At 43.8% G+C, this 21,543-nt stretch overlaps 1 protein-coding gene across 1 annotated transcript in view; it reads right to left on the bottom strand.

Moving 5' to 3' along the window:
* Nucleotides 1–16,010: 16,010 nt before the first annotated feature.
* The window catches only part of LOC122931442 (tudor domain-containing protein 3-like), a 206,425-nt gene continuing 200,892 nt past the window's right edge, over nucleotides 16,011–21,543 (bottom strand). The window contains exons 10-11 of the mRNA XM_044285514.1: nucleotides 16,170–16,295; nucleotides 16,011–16,045 (exon numbers count right to left, since the gene is read on the bottom strand). Of these exons, the coding sequence (XP_044141449.1) occupies nucleotides 16,011–16,045; nucleotides 16,170–16,295 (161 nt within the window). The remainder of the gene's footprint in view (nucleotides 16,046–16,169; nucleotides 16,296–21,543) is intronic.

The following is a 21,543-nucleotide window of genomic DNA, read 5'->3' as shown; positions in this document are numbered from 1 at the left end:
TATCCGCAAAAAAAACAAAAAACGGATACGGAAACAAACAACGTTCATGGGCATGTAGCCTTATATTGTTGAATGAAACCACTGTTTTTGGTGGGGGCCGGTCAACAAGCTAAGTTGTATGGGGAGCTCCTGAGCATGTTGAATCCATCAACGGCTTTCTCCTCCGTTTCCTTTGAAAACACATACAGTCTCAGCCAAGCCAAGCATGTATGGGGCAGTCAAGAGAGATAGCTGTTAGCCAAAAGAGTGTATGGTCAACACATAATGAAGATGTAAGGGCACCTTAAAAGGGGTGTGCTCAGGATAGGTCATCAATCACAGAATGCTTCTTTAAGTAGAACTTGACCAATGGTCACAGATGGCAGTTGTAGTCCACATTACCAATTTCACGTCCAAGTACTAAGGGGTCATTTATTATACTGAAATACTCCTAAATTAGGGGCATTTCAGGCGCAGATGCTAATATCTGCTACTTCTCAAAGCTCACACCAGGTCTAAAATTGCAGGCGTGGCGTGGGCAGGGAAGGAACCAGGTCAGTTCAGAAGTTGTTTTACATTTAGAACTAACGCAGAATGTGCCGAACTTATAGGGGGGCCTGCTCCTCTTCATAACTTCGGGGATCCTCGCCAGCTATGGGGCTTTATTAAGATCAGCGTCTAAAATGCCAGTCTTAATAAATGTGGCCCTAAATGCACACATGAGCCAAATGAGGCAGGGAAAAAAACATCAAATAACTTCATAGGTGCTCTTCTGCGGTAGCAAGATAATAATACAGCAGATGGTTTAAGAGCAACAGGAGAAAAAAGTTCCAAAACTGTTGAAGATTCTGTTGCTTTGTCTTTATTTTCGGTAACAAATCTCCCCCCCCCCCCCCCCCCCACATTGATGCGTTTCGAACTATACCGTTCTTAGTCATAACTGTGTGCACTGCCTGTTATGACTAAGAACGGTATAGTTCGAAACGCAGAACAATGGAAATAGTGCAGATGTGAATGTGCCCTAAGGTCTCAGATTTACCGAACAGCTGAGTGATACCTTCTTTGATCTGCACAAAGAGAGGTATGTAGGAAATACCATACCTCAGAAGATTATGCTGCAAAATGACCTCAAAAGGAGTGGATTAATGCAAACTTTCCCCAAAGTGGAAGTTTCTGGGAAGGATTGTGGATAGAACAGGATGGGCTTTATTGAAGGAATTTATGATGAGGAGAATCTTTGAAGACAATTTTGATGGAGTTTGCTTTGAATCTGCTATTGAAATCTGATGCATCTTAACAAACAACATTTTTGTCTTGCGATGTTACTTTTACCTCGCACCTCATCATTTTTGCCGCTTTTTATAAAGTTGAAATTGATAAATTTGGTGTACAAATAACATAGCGAAGCACGGCCCACTTTCAAAAAAAAAAATCTAAAAAGTATAAATTTGTACGCATGTGCCAAAATGTTTTACTTTTTTAAGTCAGAAAATTGGTACAAATTATATGAAAAATTGCCCCCAATATGTCTAACAAATGGGGATTCAATGTGATTCCTGCTTACAGGTTGCAGTGCCCTGTACAGGACTGTGTTCATTTATACTACAATAGATCTTTCTTTAAAAGAGCTGTGCAAAAATGGGAGAATTTTTGGCAAACCCCCTACTTGGCCAGACCTATGAAGAGAAGCTTACTTAATTGCTTCCCGATGCTGGCTCCCCACTCCTTCTCCTGGACGAAGACATCCGGCAGCCAATCACTGCCCATGGTGGCGACCGGATCCTCTTGTGTCATGTGACTATCTTATAAAGTAAGGGGAACTGGTCACTACCGTGGACAGTAATAGGTTGCAGGAGGTGGCAAACTAGATGGTTTTCCAGCAAAGGAGAGCAGCAGAACATTGCAAACCGGAAGGAGTACAAGCGGGAAGCAAGCAGTCGGAAGCAAACATTCTTATTGCCTTTCACAACCCCTTTAAACCTTTTGATGTGGAAATTCCTTTTTATAACTGGAACATAAAAATATATATATATATATATATATATAGATATATATAGATATATATATACAGTACAGACCAAAAGTTTGGACACACCTTCTCATTCAAAGAGTTTTCTTTATTTTCATGACTATGAAAATTGTAGATTCACACTGAAGGCATCAAAACTATGAATTAACACATGTGGAATTATATACATAACACAAAAGTGTGAAACAACTGAAAATATGTCATATGCTAGGTTCAAAGTAACCACTTTTGCTTTGATTGCTTTGATTACTGCTTTACACACTCTTGGCATTCTCTTGATAAGATTCAAGAGGTAGTCACCTGAAATGGTCTTCCAACAGTCTTGAAGGAGTTCCCAGAGATGCTTAGCACTTGTTGGCCCTTTTGCCTTCACTCTGCGGTCCAGCTCACCCCAAACCATCTCGATTGGGTTCAGGTCCGGTGACAGTGGAGGCCAGGTCATCTGGCGCAGCACCCCATAACTCTCCTTCATGGTCAAAAAGCCCTTACACAGCCTGGAGGTGTGTTTGGGGTCATTGTCCTGTTGAAAAATAAATGATGGTCCAACTAAACGCAAACCGGATGGAATAGCATGCCGCTGCAAGATGCTGTGGTAGCCATTCTGGTTCGGTATGCCTTCAATTTTGAATAAATCCCCAACAGTGTCACCAGCAAAGTACCCCCACACCATCACTCCTCCATGCTTGTAGAGTCCATCTGTTCACCTTTTGTGCGTCGCACAAAGACACGGTGGTTGGAACCAAAGATCTCAAATTTGGACTCATCAGACCAAAGCACAGATTTCCACTGGTCTAATGTCTATTCCTTGTGTTCTTTAGCCCAAACAAGTCTCTTCTGCTTGTTGCCTGTCCTTAGCAGTGGTTTCCTAGCAGATATTCTACCATGAAGGCCTGATTCACACAGTCTCCTCTTAACAGTTGTTCTAGAGATGTGTCTGCTGCTAGAACTCTGTGTGGCATTGACCTGGTCTCTAATCTGAGCTGCTGTTAACCTGCGATTTCTGAGGCTGGTGACTCGGATGAACTTATCCTCCGCAGCAGAGGTGACTCTTGGTCTTCCTTTCCTGGGGCGGTCCGCGTGTGAGCCAGTTTCTTTGTAGCGTTTGATGGTTCTTGTGACTGCACTTGGGGACACTTTCAAAGTTTTCCCAATTTTTCGGACTGACCGACTTAATTTCTTAAAGTAATGATGGCCACGCGTTTTTCTTTACTTAGCTGCTTTTATCTTGCCATAATACAAATTCTAACAGTCTATTCAGTAGGACTATCAGCTGTGTATCCACCTGACTTCTCCACAATGCAACGGATGGTCCCAACCCCATTTATAAGGCAAGAAATCCCACTTATTAAACCTGACAGGGCACACCTGTGAAGTGAAAACCATTTCAGGTGGCTACCTCTTGAAGCTCATCAAGAGAATGCCAAGAGTGTGCAAAGCAGTAATCAAAGCAAAAGGTGGCTACTTTGAAGAACCTAGAATATGATATATTTTCAGTTGTTTCACACTTTTTGTTATGTATATAAATTCCACATGTGTTAATTCATAGTTTTGATGCCTTCAGTGTGAATCTACAATTTTCATAGTCATGAAAATAAAGAAAACTGTTTGAATGAGAAGGTGTGTCCAAACCTTTGGTCTGTACTGTATGTATATGTATATCTATCTCTATCTATCTATCTATCTATCTATCTATATATATAGATATATATATATATATATATATAGAGAGAGAGAGAGAGGAGAGAGAGAGAGAGGAGAGGGAGAAAGGGGGGGCTGGATTTTCAATTTAGCACAGTGGCAGCAATATTACATTATTTTTTTAATTTTAAGTATACTTTGGCTAGTATCCCTATACCTCAGCTGCTTATCCAGATTAGGGATGTGCAGCCCTTATTATCTATTTTTTTTCTAATTAAAACCAGTAACAATCAGCACAGACACATTTAATGTTGCTGTCGCTTTTAGGTTACAGGTGGCTTAATGTATTGTGCAATGGTGCTTAAACTAAACACTTCCCCGCAGTATATAGTAAAGCTCATACATTTGTCTACAATAAGTGACACATGAAAGCTTCTAGCAAGTAAACCGAAATATATATTACAGGTACTGTACATATAACACTCCAAGTGAGTAGTAATATATTCATCAGTCATGACATTTTCCTTGCCTTGCAGCTCACAGTTTATGTGGTTATAAAGCTGTAGAAGAGGTTTGCATTTCATTAACGAGCCATAACTATCAGCCAGAATATTTTGCACACAGGCATGGCTGTCAATAATAGTTTTGGGAAAAAAACTCCTACAAATTGACTGGCAAACTAATCTGACAGAGAACACAGTCAGACAGTGCTTAACACTTAGATGCTATAATTTTAGATGCTATAAAACGTCCACAGCAGTAATTATATTCTGTAGACAATGTGTATATTGAGGCAATAATAATGTCCTTGGAAAAAACGATATACCAACTCACTCGCCTTAGGCCTCTTTCACACTTGCGTTGTCCGGATCCGGCGTGTACTCCACTTGCCGGAATTACACGCCGGATCCGGAAAAACACAAGTGTACTGAAAGCATTTGAAGACTGATCCGTCTTCAAAATGCTTTCAGTGTTACTATGGCAGCCAGGACGCTATTAAAGTCCGGTTGCCATAGTAGGAGCGGGGAGCGGTATACTTACCATCCGTGCGGCTCTCGGGGCGCTCCAGAGTGACGTCAGAGCGCCCCATGCGCATGGATGACGTGCCATGCGATCACGTCATCCATGCGCCTGGGGCGCCCTGACGTCACTCTGGAGCGCCCCGATGGTAAGTATGCTGCTCCCCACTACACTTTACCATGGCTGCCAGGACTTTAGCGTCCCAGCAGCCATGGTAACCACTCTAAAAAAGCTAAACGTCGGATCCGGCAATGCGCCGAAACAACGTTTAGCTTAAGGCCGGATGCGGATCAATGCCTTTCAATGGGCATTCATTCCGGATCCGGCCTTGTGGCAAGTCTTCAGTTTTTTTGGCCGGAGCAAAAAAGCAGCATGCTGCGGTATTTTCTCCGGCCAAAAAACGTTCCGTTCCGGAACTGAAGACATCCTGATGCATCCTGAACGGATTTCACTCCATTCAGAATGCATTAGGATAAAACTGATCAGGATTCTTCCGTGATAGAGCCCCGACGACGGAACTCTATGCCGGAAGACAATAACGCAGGTGTGAAAGAGCCCTTACTGCTGTACACAGTGTGGCTTGACTCCCACAACGATTAGGAAAATGACTCACTCTTAAAAAATAAAACAAATTATGGCTGAAGTTCCCTTTAGATTTCATAAAGTGAGATTAAGAACATCCTAAAGAATCTCTGAAATCTTCAGCTATAAATCCAAAACACATAGATTAGTGCAAAACGGCTTTTATATGAGTGTTAAAGCTCCGGGCAGATCCAGAGCTTTCATTTCTCTTGTTGCTATCCTACAAGCCTATGTATGCGCCATGATCGTGCACCACTTTAGAGATCGGATCTCCTCTTGTATATACTTTCACTAATCAAGTACAGCAATTCTCTATGATTACGCTTAAACCTGCTTGGGCACTCTAGCAACATGCTAAAGGTCTTTGGCTAATATAACATCTATGAGTCATGAAGAGCATGATTGCAAGGAAAGACGTTGAATTAAGAAATATAGGGGCTCATTTACTATATTAGGCGTATTTCTGGCACAGATTGCAACACACACAGTTTTTTGCACCGCAATCTACGTCTTTCCCCCGCTCACGCCAGGTCTAAAAAAGGCCCGTCTCATTCATCATTTTCTACGCCTGTTTTAGTCGTAGAAAATGGTCTAAATGTAAGACAGCGAGAAAGTTTGCTTACATTAAGACCGGCGCCTTTACAAAACTTACGGAGGGTTCCACCACAGCGCAGGGGCTTATTAACCACCTCAGCCCCCGTAGCTTAAACCCCCTTAATGACCAGACCACTTTTTACACTTCGCACTACACTACTTTCACGTTATCTCGGTCATACTTACCACCCAAATGAATTTTACCTCCTTTTCTTCTCACTAATAGAGCTTTCATTTGGTGGTATTTCATTGCTGCTGACATTTTTACTTTTTTTGTTATTAATCAAAATGTAACGATTTTTTTGCAAAAAAATGACATTTTTCACTTTCAGCTGTAAAATTTTGCAAAAAAACGACATCCATATATAAATTTTTCGCCAAATTTATTGTTCTACATGTCTTTGATAAAAAATGTTTGGGCAAAAAAAAAATGGTTTGGGTAAAAGTTATAGCATTTACAAACTATGGTACAAAAATGTGAATTTCCGCTTTTTGAAACAGCTCTGACTTTCCTGAGCACCTGTCATGATTCCTGAGGTTCTACAATGCCCAGACAGTAGAAAAACCCCCACAAATGACCCATTTCGGAAAGTAGACACCCTAAGGTATTCGCTGATGGGCATAGTGAGTTCATAGAACTTTTTATTTTTTGTCACAAGTTAGCGGAAAAATGATGATGATTTTTATTTTATTTATTTTTTTCTTACAAAGTCTCATATTCCACTAACTTGCGACAAAAAATAAAAAATTCTAGGAACTCACCATGCCCCTCACAGAATACCTTGGGGTGTTTTCTTTCCAAAATGGGGTCACTTGTGGGGTAGTTATACTGCCCTGGCAATTTAGGGGCCCAAATGTGTGAGAAGAACTTTGCAATCAAAATGTGTAAAAATGACCGGTGAAATCCGAAAGGTGCCTTTGAAATATGTGCCCCTTTGCCCACCTTGGCATCACAAAAGTGTCACACATCTGGTATCGCCGTACTCAGGAGAAGTTGGGGAATGTGTTTTGGGGTGTCATTTTACATATACCCATGCTGGGTGAGAGAAATATCTTGGCAAAAGACAACTTTTCCCATTTTTTTATACAAAGTTGGCATTTGACCAAGATATTTTTCTCACCCAGCATGGGTATATGTAAAATGACACCCCAAAACACATTCCCCAACTTCTCCTGAGTACGGCAATACCAGATGTGTCACACTTTTTTGCTGCCAAGGTGGGCAAAGGGGCACATATTCCAAAGTGCACCTTTCAGATTTTGCAGGCCATTTTTTACACATTTTGATTGCAAGGTACTTCTCACACATTTGGGCCCCTAAATTGCCAGGGCAGTATAACTACCCCACAAGTGACCCCATTTTGGAAAGAAGACACCCCAAGGTATTCCGTGAGGGGCATAGCGAGTTCCTAGAATTTATTTATTTTTGTCACAAGTTAGCGGAAAATGATGATTTTTTTTTTTCTCTTTTTTCCTTACAAAGGTCTCATATTCCACTAACTTGCGACAAAAATAAAAAATTCTAGGAACTCGCCATGCCCCTCACGGAATACCTTGGGGTGTCTTCTTTCCAAAATGGGGTCACTTGTGGCGTAGTTATACTGCCCTGGCAATTTAGGGGCCCATATGTGTGAGAAGTACTTTGCAATCAAAATCTGTAAAAAAATGACCGGTGAAATCCGAAAGGTGCACTTTGGAATATGTGCCCCTTTGCCCGCCTTGGCATCAAAAAAGTGTGACACATCTGGTATCGCCGTACTCAGGAGAAGTTGGGGAATGTGTTTTGGGGTGTCATTTTACATATACCCATGCTGGGTGAGAGAAATATCTTGGCAAAAGACAACTTTTCCCATTTTTTTATACAAAGTTGGCATTTGACCAAGATATTTTTCTCACCCAGCATGGGTATATGTAAAATGACACCCCAAAACACATTCCCCAACTTCTCCTGAGTACGGCGATACCAGATGTGTCACACTTTTTTGCAGCCTAGATGCGCAAAGGTGCCCAAATTCCTTTAGGAGGGCATTTTTAGACATTTGGATCCCAGGCTTCTTCTCACGCTTTAGGGCCCCTAAAAAGCCAGGGCAGTATAAATACCCCACATGTGACCCCACTTTGGAAAGAAGACACCCCAAGGTATCCAATGAGGGGCCTGGCAAGTTCATATAATTTTTTTTTTTTCGCATAAGTTAGCGGAAATTGATTATTTATTTTTTTTCTCACAAAGTCTCACTTTCCGCTAACTTAGGACAAAAAATTAAATCTTTCATGGACTCAATATGCCCCTCAGCAAATACCTTGGGGTGTCTTCTTTCCAAAATGGGGTCAGTTGTGGGGTGTTTGTACTGCCCTGGCATTTGAGGGTCTCCGCAATCATTACATGTATGGCCAGCATTAGGAGTTTCTGCTATTCTCCTTATATTGAGCATACAGGTAATTAGATTTTTTTTTCCGTTCAGCCTCTGGCTGAAAGAAGAAAATGAACGGCACAGATTTCTTCATTCGCATCGATCAATGTGGATGAAAAAATCTCTGCCAAAAAAAAAAAAAATGGAGGGGAAAGGCGTCTGCCAGGACATAGGAGCTCCGCCCTACATCCATACCCACTTAGCTCATATGCCCTGGATAACCAGATTTCTCCATTCACATCAATCGATGTGGATGAATAAATCATTGCCGGGATTTTATTTAATTTTTTTTATATATATATATACAAAGTGTTTGCCAAAGCATAGGAACGCCGCCTCCTCCTCAGCTCGTATGCCTCGGCAAACATATCTGTTACTGCAGAGGAGAAAATCCCGTCTTGCAGCGCCGCATACACCGACTTGCGTGTAATCTGACAGCAGCGCAATGCTTCTGTCAGAATGCACATCGGTGCTGCAGCTGGTCGATCGGTTGGTCCACCTGGAAGGTAAAAAGACAAAAAAAAAAAAAAAGAAAAAAACAGGCCGCAACGCAATAATTTTATTAACTTTGCAACAGAACATGTAACTTTAACTTTTTAACTGAACATTAACCTTTTTGCTTACTGGTGTTTTTTTTTTTTTTACCTTTATAGAACAAACCTCTCCTTCCCCATGGGTCAATGTGCAAAGCGCAAATCGCCCAAAGATGTGGCGAAGTGCGTTATGCACTTTGTCCCATGTGAAAGGAGACGTTTGCAGCAGCAGTGAGTGAATGGGCCCTAATAGCCCTGTGTGCCTGTCCTGGTGAGATGATCCCTATGCTAATAGTGTACCTGTGAGTGGTACTTCCGGAAACACTCTCCAAAGCATAGGGCAGGGTGGTCAGGACAGTCAGGACAGAAATAGCGGGTGTCACGCCTTATTCCACTCCTGCTACAGACACGACATCTTTTTCGGGGTGACGGTTGGGTTGAGGTACCAGGAACGACATTGGGGAAATGTCGCTCGTGTAGACGGCTAACTACACTGGTGGATGGGGCCACGGAACCTCCTGGGTACAGGAGGTTCTCGATGATCTCTTCCTGAAATTTGAGGAAGGATCTAGTTCTCCCAGCCTTACTGTAGAGAACAAAACTATTGTACAGAGCCAATTGAATTAAATATACAGACACCTTCTTATACCAGCGTCTGGTTCTGCGGGAAACTAAATACGGAGACAACATCTGGTCATTGAAGTCCACCCCTCCCATGTGGAGGTTATAGTCGTGGACTGAGAGGGGCTTTTCAATGACACGGGTTGCTCGCTCAATTTGTATTGTCGTGTCTGCGTGAATGGAGGAGAGCATGTAAACGTCACGCTTGTCTCTCTATTTCACCGCGAGCAGTTCTTCGTTACACAGTGCGGCCCTCTGCCCCCTTGCAAGACGGGTGGTAACGAGCCGTTGGGGGAAGCCCGCGCGACTAGTTCGCGCGGTACCACAGGCGCCAATCCGTTCTAGAAACAAATGCCTAAAGAGGGCCACACTTGTGTAAAAATTGTCCACATAAAGATGGTACCCCTTGCCGAATAAGGGTAACACCAAGTCCCAAACTGTCTTCCCACTGCTCCCCAGGTAGTCAGGGCAACCGACCGGCTCCAGGGTCTGATCTTTTCCCTCATAGATCCGAAATTTGTGGGTATAGCCTGTGGCCCTTTCACAGAGCTTATACAATTTGACCCATACCGGGCGCGCTTGCTTGGGATGTATTGTTTGAAGCCAAGGCGCCCGGTAAAATGTATCAGGGACTCGTCTACGCAGATGTTTTGCTCTGGGGTATAAATATCTGCAAATTTCTGGTTGAAATGGTCTATGAGGGGCCGAATTTTGTGGAGCCGGTCAAAAGCAGGGTGGCCCCTGGGACGGGAGGCGGTGTTGTCACTAAAGTGCAGGAAACGCAGGATGGCCTCAAAACGTGCCCTGGACATAGCAGCAGAGAACATGGGCATGTGATGAATCGGGTTCGTGGACCAATATGACCGCAATTCATGCTTTTTTGTCAGGCCCATGTTGAGGAGGATGCCCAGAAAAGTTTTAATTTCGGAAACTTGGACTGGTTTCCACCGGAAAGGCTGGGCATAAAAGCTTCCCGGGTTAGCGGTGATAAATTGTGTGGCATACCTGTTTGTTTCGGCCACAACTATGTCTAAAAGCTCCGCAGTCAAGAACAGCTCAAAAAATCCCAGGGCCGAACCGATCTGAGCTGTCTCAACCCGAACTCCAGACTGGGCAGTGAAAGGGAAAACTACAGGTGCGGCTGAAGTTGGGGACTGCCAATCAGGGTTTGCCAGCACCTCTGGGATTCTAGGGGCTCTACGGGCACGTCTTTGCGGTGGCTGCGACGGGGTCACTACTGCACGTGCCACCGTACCAGCTTCAACTGCCCTTCTGGTGCTCGCTACTTCACCAGGTTGTACGGCAGTGCTGGTACTAGGTCCAGGGAGGGCTGGGCTGCTGGTGTATGCCTCACCACGTAATCCGACAGCACCAGCCCCACTCTGCTGCTCTTGAAGCGGATCCTGCGCAACCTGTGGTCTAGCGACACGGGGCCGGGTACGCCTGGTGGTATCAGGGACCTCAGCCTCCTCGTCCGAACTTTGGGTCAGAGAGCCACTGCTTTCTACAGGTTCGTATTCTGACCCGCTGGATTCATCAGATGAGGGTTCCCACTCCTCATCCGACTGGGTCAGAAGCCTGTAGGCCTCTTCAGAGGAATACCCCCTGTTAGACATGTGGGCAACTAAATTTAGGGGTATTCCCTGAGACTACCCAAGAAAAAAAAAGCAAGCCTGTCTTACAAAGGGGAGGCTAGCGAAGTACCGGAGGCCGCTGCGGTTGATAAAAAATATCAAAACTGATTTTTTTATCGCCGCAGTGCGTGTAAAGTGATTGTGCAGTGATCAAAAAAAAATTTTTTTTTGTCACTGCGGTGGGGCGGGTGTGGGCGAACGCACGTGTGGGCGACCGATCAGGCCTGATCGGGCAAACACTGCGTTTTGGGTGGAGGGCGAACTAAAGTGACACTAGTACTATTATAGATCTGACCGTGATCAGTTTTGATCACTTCCAGATACTATAAAAGTACAAATGCTGATTAGCGATACGCTAATCAGCGAATAACGGACTGCAGTGCGGTGGGCTGGGCGCTAACTGATAGCTAACTACCTAACCAAGGGACCTAAACTATACCTAAAACCTAACGGTCAATAACAGTGAAAAAAAAAAGTGACAGTTTGCACTGATCACTTTTTTCTTTTCACTTGTGATTGACAGGGGTGATCAAAGGGGTGATCAAAGGGTTAATTGGGGTTCAGGGGGGTGATCAGGGGCTATAGTGTAGTGTTGGTGTACTCACTGTGAAGCCTGCTCCTCTGCTGGATCCAACCGACGAAAAGAACCAGCAGAGGAGCAGACAGCCATATAACAGATCATATTTACAAATATGATCTGCTATCTGGCACTTTGATTGGATTTTTTTAAAAATCAGCAACCTGCCAGCCACGATCATTGGCTGGCAGGTTGCTGACGAAATACTGCTGTGCGAAATGCCGGCGCGAACTGCGCATGCGCGCGCGCGCATATTCGCGTCATCTCGCGTCTCGCGAGATGACGCGTATAGCGTCGTTGTGCGCAGCGCTGCCGCCTCCGGACCGCACATCTGCCGTTAGGCGGTCCGACGGTTAATAAATGACCTCGGTAGTCTGTTTTCCTTTAATTCTGTTTTGTAACATTTATAAGGAACTTAGACACAGCAAATAGGGACTACTACTCAAATATTAAATAGGGAATATTAAATAGGGAACTACTCAAATATTGAAACATTATTAAATATAGAAAAGGACTTTTGAAGTATTTTGAATTTGACAGACAAGCGAGGTGTAGTCCCTTAGATTGGGACTTGTCAGCGACAATCTCAAGGGTGGGAAGCACTACAATACAAAATCAGAAGTGCGTCTGTTGCTCAGTTCTGTTACGGTGGGAGTAAAGCAGAATGGTGCATGAGCAGTAAAGTGAGGTGAGCTGTCCTTAGGAACCTGTCACCTGGATTTTGGGTATAGAGCTGAGGACATGGGTTGCTAGATGGCCGCTAGCACAGTGTTTTCCAACCAGTGTGCCTCCAGCTTTTACAAAACTACAACTCCCAGCATGCCCGCACAGCCAAATGCTGTCCGGGCATGCTGGAAGTTGTAGTTTTGCAACAGCTGGAGGCACACTGGTTGGGAAACACTGCGCTAGCACATCCGCAATACCCAGTCCCCATAGCTCTGTGTGCTTTTATTGTGTGGGAAAAAAACGATTTTATACATATGCAAATTAACCTGAGAGGAGTCAAGCTGGAAAATATGACTCTTATGTTAATTTGCATAACAGGCAGGAAGTACAAAAATGCATAATACTTACTGAATTCATCTGCAAATGAAATTAAAAGTGTAATTTATATGTTTAGGGTAACACAATGAACATTTAGAAACGCTCAGTGAGGTTATCATAGTAAGGTGACAGGTTCCCTTTAAACTGTGTAGTGAATGAAGCGGGTTTTTGCAAAATCCAGAATCACAATTATAACCTAATTTGTAATATGCATATTCAAAATATGATGTTTACATGTTTCATTTAGGTATCTATTATTTAAATGGAAGTGCCAAGAAACAGCTTAAAGGGACACTGACAGGCCTTCTGAGCATAATTAGCTCTTTATATGCCCCCCTAGGTCTTATAATAGTATAGTCCCTGTGCGCATTATAAACTTAAAAATAATCTTTATAATAACCTGTCCTTTCTGCCCAAGGGGCGTACTTTGTGCTGCATTTGGTATTTGCTGAGGGGCATATTGAGTCTTTAAAGATTTAATTTTTTATCCTAAGTTAGCGGAAAGTGAGACTTTGTGAGAAAAAAAATAAAAAAAATAAATCAATTTCCGCAAACTTATGCCCAAAAATTTTTTTTCTATAAACTCGCCAGGCCCCTCATTGAATACCTTGGGGTGTCTTCTTTCCAAAGTGGGTCACATGTGGGGTATTTATACTGCCCTGGCTTTTTAGGGGCCCTAAATCATGAGAAGAAGTCTGGGATCCAAATGTCTAAAAATGCCCTCCTAAAAGGAATTTGGGCACCTTTGCGCATCTAGGCTGCAAAAAGTGTCACACATCTGGTATCGCCGTACTCAGGAGAAGTTGGGGAATGTGTTTTGGGGTGTCATTTACATATACCCATGCTGGGTGAGAAAAATATCTTGGTCAAATGCCAACTTTGTATAAAAAAATGGGAAAAGTTGTCTTTTGCCAATATTTCTCTCACCCAGCATGGGTATATGTAAAATGACACCCCAAAACACATTCCCCAACTTCTCCTGAGTACGGAGATACCAGATGTGTCACACTTTTTTGCAGCCTAGGTGGGCAAAGGGGCGCACATTCCAAATGCACCTTTCGGATTTCACCGGTCATTTTTACACATTTTGATTGCAAAGTACTTCTCACACATTAGGGCCCCTAAATTGCCAGGGCAGTATAACTCTGCCACAAGTGACCCCATTTTGGAAAGAAGACACCCCAAGGTATTCTGTGAGGGGCACGGTGAGTTCCTAGAATTTTTTATTTTTTGTCGCAAGTTAGTGGAATATGAGACTTTGTAAGAAAAAAAATAAAAATAAAAATCATCATCATTTTCCGCTAACTTGTGACAAAAAATAAAAAGTTCTATGAACTCACTATGCCCATCAGCGAATACCTTAGGGTGTCTACTTTCCGAAATGGGGTCATTTGTGGGGTTTTTCTACTGTTTGGGCATTGTAGAACCTCAGGAATCATGACAGGTGCTCAGAAAGTCAGAGCTGTTTCAAAAAGCGGAAATTCACATTTTTGTACCATAGTGTGTAAACGCTATAACTTTTACCCAAACCATTTTTTTTTAATCAAAGACATGTGGAACAATAAATTTGGCGAAAAATTTATATATGGATGTCGTTTTTTTTTTTGCAAAATTTTACAGCTGAAAGTGAAAAATGTCATTTTTTTGCAAAAAAATCGTTACATTTTGATTAATAACAAAAAAAGTAAAAATGTCAGCAGCAATAAAATACCACCAAATGAAAGCTCTATTAGTGAGAAGAAAAGGAGGTAAAATTCATTTCGGTGGTAAGTTGCATGACCGAGCGATAAACGGTGAAAGGAGTGTAGTGCCAAAGTGTAAAAAGTGCTCTGGTCATGAAGGGTGTTTCAGCTAGCAGGGCTGAAGTGGTTAAACAAAGAAAAAATGAAAATCACATGAGCAAATGTAGAATGCATGTGTCAAAGGATTCTGTTCCCTAAGCAGTAGGCCTAAAAGGAATGTGAACATTTATACTTAGGCCTCTTTCACACTTGCGTTGTTCGGATACGGCGTGTACTCCACTTGCCGGAATTACACACCGGATCCGGAAAAACGCAAGTGAACTGAAAGCATTTAAAGACAGATCCGTAGTAGTGGGGAGCAGCATACTTACAGAATGACGTCAGAGCGCCCCATGCGCATGGATGACGTGCCATGTGATCACGTGTCATCCATGCGCGTGGGGCGCCCTGACGTCACTCTGGAGCGCCCTGGGAGCCGCACGGATGGTAAGTATACTGCTCCCCCGCTCCCCCACTACACTTTACCATGGCTGCCAGGACTTTAGCGTCCCGGCAGCCATGGTAACCATTCAGAAAAAGCTAAACATCGGATCCGGCAATGCGCCGAAACGACGTTTAGCTTAAGGCCGGATCCGATCAATGCCTTTCAATGGGCATTAATTCCGGATCCGGCCTTGCGGCAAGTGTTCAGGATTTTTGGCCGGAGTAAAAAGCGCAGCATGCTGCGGTATTTTCTCCGGCCAAAAAACGTTCCGGTCCTGAACTGAAGACATCCTGATGCATCCTGAACGGATTGCTCTCCATTCAGAATGCATTAGGATAAAACTGATCAGGATTCTTCCGGCATAGAGCCCCGACGACGGAACTCTATGCCGGAAGAAAAGAACGTGTGAAAGAGCCCTTAAATGAGTTGCCTGGGACCCTCAAACTGATCACCTATACACAGAATAGGTCATCAATATCTGATTGGTGTCAACTGCATAGCACCCGTGCTTGGTTTTCCACCTCGGACACCTTTACGTGAATGGTTCTGAGTTGCAGGAAGGCCATGTGACCATCAGACACGAGGTTACAGGCCTAGAAAAAGCCACAGCGTTCATCTCAGCACATCACCCCATAGCAGCTTATCAACATACAGCCAGGATCATATATTATCTATCCTGAGGAGAGGTCATCAATAGTTCAGTCTCAGACAACCCCATTAACTTTTGATATGCCACTAAGATGCTAGGAGATACATTGGTAGGGTGTGTAAGTTGGTACCCTTGCATCTGGATATAAGGGTTGTGGTACTCTACAAAATACAACTAGGGTTGCTACCTGAGCAAAGCTTCTAATACTTCTCTTTACATATGCATCCCTTTAGGAAGACACACAAGCCCTCTAAAAAGAAATTTAAAAGAATATAAAAGTTAAAAAAAAATCAGAGAGATTAGTGGAAGCAGATGGAGAGGACTGTGCTCTCTTATGATCAGGCAGATTGTTTCAGGAGAGCTCTGCCGAATATTTAAATAAATAGTCATGGTTGTCTGGTGCTGTTGGACCCCTTGACTGTAAACTATAAGAATTTTTTTTTTACTTTTTTTTAGCAAGATTTAAAAATGTATTACAAGAAATGACGAGAATTAGTGACAACTGCTTCTAACGGTAAAGCATAGATATTAAATATAAACAAGTAAAATTAAGATTAAATTAAATGAGAATTTTATTTTTAAAGTACATCACCAGCTTTTACATAAAATGATCAAATAAATGTGCCTCTCACCTTCGAGTGAAAAAGTACCCATTTTGGACTCCAGAAAGTCAAACAGTGTACTAGGTGCAGAAGGTCTAGCATTAGTTACTTCATCGTCAGCTTCTGCTCGTGTTCTTCCTCGACCTTTTCCTTTACCTGTCCACAGGACATCTTACATATTAAACACAAAATTATTACATTCAGTTGTATTTTGCATTTAATTCACAATCAAAAAAGAATATCTGGGGACGTTGAAGCTGGCCTGCTAAAAAAAGTTTCTCTGTCTCGGCTTGCCTAGAACGCAGTTAGGCCTTATGCACACGACCGTGGTGTGTTTTGCGGTCCGCAAATCGTTGATCCGCAAAACGCAGATGGCGTCCATGCGCGTTCTGCAATTTGTGGAACGGCACGGACAGCCTTCAATATAGATGCCTATTCTTGTCTGCAAAGTGCGGACAAGAATAGGACATGTTATATTTTTTGGGCGGGGCCACAGAACGGAGCAATTGATGCGGACAGCACATGGAGTGCTGTCCGCATCTTTTGCGGCCCCACTGAAGTGAATGGGTCCGCATCCGAGCCGCCAAGACTACGGCTCGGATGCGGACAAAAACAATGTCCGTGTGCATGAGGCCTTACTCAGGGATTCAGATTTTTCAGTCTAGATGATAGCAGTGGTTAGGATGTGAATGGAGATGTGTCAAGTAAATCTCTGAAAAGGCCACAAAAATAAAGTACAAAAAGGTAACAGTTTTAACCACTGAAAGATGGTATACATTTTGGGCCTGTAGAAGGCAGCATTTTTTCCATTTTATTTTGATTTATCTGGCTACACAACCATGACACCTTTGTTAAACGTGACCAATTGTATTTTTAACAGGGATTTTCCAAGACTTCTATACTGATAACCTACCCTCTGCATAGGTCATCAGTATCTGATTGGTGGGGTTCGGACACCATTACATTAGTGCCAGTAAGCCTCATCACAGCTTAGCTTAGGCCATGTGATATTACGTTCATCGGTCACATGGCCTAGGAGCAGCTCAGCCCCATCGAAGTGAATGAGGCTAAGCTGCGATACCAAGCACAGGCACTATACAATGTATGGCATTGTGCTTGGTGAGATGAGAGAAGGCCCCGGTGCTACTGCAACCAATGGTGCCTTCCCAAACGACTGATAGGCAGGGATTCCAGGTGTCGGACCCCCACGATCAGATCCAGAGGATAGGTCATCAGTATAAAAGTCTTAGAAAATCACTTTAATGGCATCATTTTGAGGCCTTGTAACAGTTGGACTGCATTGCGAATCTCTAAAAACAAATACAAAATACAGAAGAATTTTTGCACAATAATGGCATTTTGCATTTGTATCGCCACATTCAAAGAGTCACAACCTTTTAATAAATGTTGAGTTGTAGCTTTTCATTATTAATTCTGCCACCATACAAACATTAACATATTTTTTTTCTTAGGCTAATTTGACACTTGCGGCAGAGGAATCCGGCAGGCAGTTCTGTCGCAAAACGTATGCCAACTGATTGCATTTAAGACCAGGATCCTCATCCGTCTTACAAATGCATTGCAAGAACGGATCCGTCTGTCATATGAACAAATGGATCCATTTAGATTTTTTTTTCCACATTTTTACCGGTCTGCGCAGATCCGGCATTCCGGTATTTTAAATGCTGGATCCGGGACTTGCCGGCATTCAGGCAAGTCTTCAGTTTTTTGGGCAGGAGATAAAACCATAGTATGCTGCGGCTTTATCTTTTGCCTGATCAGGTCAAAAAGCCTGAACTGAAGATCATCCTGAACGGAATGCTCTCCATCAGTGGCGTTGCTAGGGCTGGTGTCACCCGGTGCGGTAGAAAATGGTGTCACCCCCCCTGGGTGACACCTGACAGTGTAGGCTATATGTATATAACAAACATATTTCATATGAAAACTTACAATTACTTGGCTTGGCCCTTGGGGATCTCGGACGCCACTTCCACACTTTGGCCGGGGGCTCGGCGGAGCTGATGATGTGTTTTATCCTAATGAGAAAGATTTCATAATAAGTATTTGGAGAAGGGGCAGAGGGATAGCAGAGCAGGGAGAGGCTGGGGCTGCTACTAGGGGGTCATACCATGGGGGAGTAATAACGCCCACCATAATGCCCTCCCCCCAGTAGAAATAATTCTCCTTATAATGTGTCAGTGCAAAAAATACCCCCCTGTAATGTCCCCAGTTGAGCTAATGTCCCCATAGTGCCTCCATAATGTGCCAGTATAAAATACCCCTATATAGTGACCCCAGTAAATGCCCCCATAGTGCTCCTCTCCCCCCTAGTGCCCCCATAATGTACCAGTATAAAATGCCCGATATATAGTGCGCCAGTAGATGCCCTCAGTGTCCCCCATAATTTGTAAGCATAAAATACCCCTTCTCAGTGCCCCGTAGTAGTCCTCTCCCCCCTTCCCCATAGTACCCAACACAATGTGTCCCAGTATAAAATGCCCCTATACAGAGCCCCCATATAAAATAACCGTTCTTTGTGGCCTCAGTAGATGCCCCTATAGTGCCACCAATAATGTGCCAGTAAGAAGTGCCCCCATAGATGTCCCCCAATAATGTGCCAGTGAAATGTGCCCGTCATAGATGCCCCTTAATCATGTGCCAGTAGCCTAAGCCCCCCATCAACATGTGCCAGTAGCCATAGGCGCCCCCCCTATCATGTGCCAGTAGCCATAGGGCCCCTCTATCATGTGCCAGTAGCCATAGGGCCCCCCTATCATGTGCCAGTAGCCATAGGGCCCCCCTATCATGTGCCAGTAGCCATAGGGCCCCTCTATCATGTGCCAGTAGCCATAGGGCCCCCTATCATGTGCCAGTAGCCATAGGGCCCCCCTATCATGTGCCAGTAGCCATAGGCCCACCTATCATGTGCCAGTAGCCATAGGCGGCCCCCCCTATCATGTGCCACTAGCCATAGGGCCTCTCCTATCATGTGCCACTAGCCATCAGTATTGTACAGAAAAAAAAAAAAAAAAAGGAAAAAAACACTTACCTCTTTGGCAGCGATGCGATGCAGGCCTCTTCTGGCCTGTGTCCCGCGCTGTGTACGGCTCAGGGCTTAGGCGGCGCGATGACGTCATCGCGCCGCCTGCGCCGGCCTCTGATAGCAGGGCTCCAGACTATAAAAAATACCTAGTAGCCATTGGCTCCTGAACTGAAAAATTTAGGAGCCAAATTACATTTTTAGTCGCCAAATCAAAACCGAATGAAAATTTTGGTATCGTGACAACGCTACGCCGATCAGATCGGCGTAGGGTTGTTTCAATACCAAAATTTTGATTCGCTTTCATCACCATAAAAAAGTATTGCGATACTCGATACCAAGCAAAAAAGCCACGTGCATTTCGCATTTTATGAAACGTTCGGCCCATAATAGAACAGTCCTATCCTATTTTTTGGGGTGACAAGGTGACTAAAAAATGGCGAATGCTCACCGCATAGGAGATATTTTTTAATAATTTAATAGTTTGGACTTTTCGGACGCAGCGCTATGTAATATGTTTATTGTATATATTTTTTATATGTAAAATTGGGAAAGGGGGGATTTAAACTTAATATTTTAGAGTACTTTCACACTAGCGTTTTTCTTTTTCGGCATAGAGTTCCGTCACAGGGGCTCAATACCGGAAAAGAACTGATCAGGCATATCCCCATGCATTCTGAATGGAGAGTAATCCGTCCAGGATGCATCAGGATGTCTTCAGTTCAGTCATTTTGACTGATCAGGCAAAAGATAAAACCGCAGCATGCTACGGTTTTATCTCCGGCGAAAAAAACTGAAGACTTGCCTGAATGCCGGATCTGGCATTTTTTCCCATAGGAACGTATTAGTGCCAGATCCGGCATTCAAAATACCGGAATGCAGGATCCGTCCTTCCGGTCTGCGCATGCCGGTAAAAATGTGTAAAAAGATACAAGACGGATCCGTCTGTCTGCATGACAAGCGGAGACATGGATTCATTCTTGCAATGCATTTGTGAGATGGATCCGCATCCGGATGCATCTCATAAATGCTTTCAGTCACATCAAGATCGGCGGATCTGGCAGGCAGTTCTGACAACGGAACTGCTTGCCGCATCACACTACCGCAAGTGTGAAAGTAGCCTTAGTGTTTGTGTTTTATTTTCACTTACTATTAGCCCCCTTAGGGGCTGGAACCCTTGTCCTATTCACCCTTAGGCCCCTTTCACATGGGTGAGATTTCTGCGCGGGTGCAATGCGTGAGGTGAACGCATTGCACCCGCACTGAATCCGGACCCATTCACTTCTATGGGGCTGTGCAGATGAGCGGTGATTTTCACGCATCACTTGTGCGCTGCGTGAAAATCGCAACATGCTTTATGTTGTGCGTTTTCATGCAACGCAGGACCCCATAGAAGTTAATGGGGCTGCGTGAAAATCGCATTGTATCCGCAAGCAAGTGCGGATGCGGTGCGATTTTCACGCTTGGTTGCTAAGATGAAAGTCTATTCACTGTGTTATTTTCCCTTATAACATGGTTATAAGGGAAAATAATAGCATTCTGAATACAGAATGCTTAGTAGAAGGTCAATATAATAAACATTGAGTGCGCCCCCCCAGTATAATAAACATTGAGTGCGCCCCCCCAGTATAATAAACATTGAGTAGCGCCCCCCCAGTATAATAAACATTGAGATGCGCCCCCCCAGTATAATAAACATTGAGAGCGCCCCCCCAGTATAATAAACATTGAGTGCGCCCCCCCAGTATAATAAACATTGAGAGCGCCCCCCAGTATAATAAACATTGAGTGCGCCCCCCCAGTATAATAACATTGAGAGCGCCCCCCCAGTATAATAAACATTGAGTGCGCCCCCCCAGTATAATAACATTGAGAGCGCCCCCCAGTATAATAAACATTGAGTGCGCCCCCCAGTATAATAACATTGAGAGCGCCCCCCCAGTATATAAACATTGAGAGCGCCCCCCCAGTATAATAACATTGAGAGCGCCCCCCCAGTATATAAACATTGAGAGCGCCCCCCCAGTATAATAACATTGAGAGCGCCCCCCCAGTATAAAACATTGAGAGCGCCCCCCAGTATAATACATTGAGAGCGCCCCCCCAGTATAATAAACATTGAGTGCGCCCCCCCAGTATAATAACATTGAGAGCGCCCCCCCAGTATAATAAACATTGAGAGCCCCCCAGTATATAAACATTGAGAGCGCCCCCCCAGTATAATAACATTGAGAGCGCCCCCCCCAGTATAATAAACATTGAGATGCGCCCCCCAGTATATCAAACATTGAGAAGCGCCCCCACCCAGTATAATATACATTGAGAGATCGCCCCCCCAGTATATCAAACATTGAGAGGCCCCCC

Source organism: Bufo gargarizans, chromosome 3 (assembly GCF_014858855.1).
Source record: "Bufo gargarizans isolate SCDJY-AF-19 chromosome 3, ASM1485885v1, whole genome shotgun sequence".
NCBI classification, from domain to species: Eukaryota; Metazoa; Chordata; class Amphibia; order Anura; family Bufonidae; genus Bufo; species Bufo gargarizans.
Note: the sequence above shows the minus strand (reverse complement) of the source record. Positions and strands in the feature narration are given on the sequence as shown.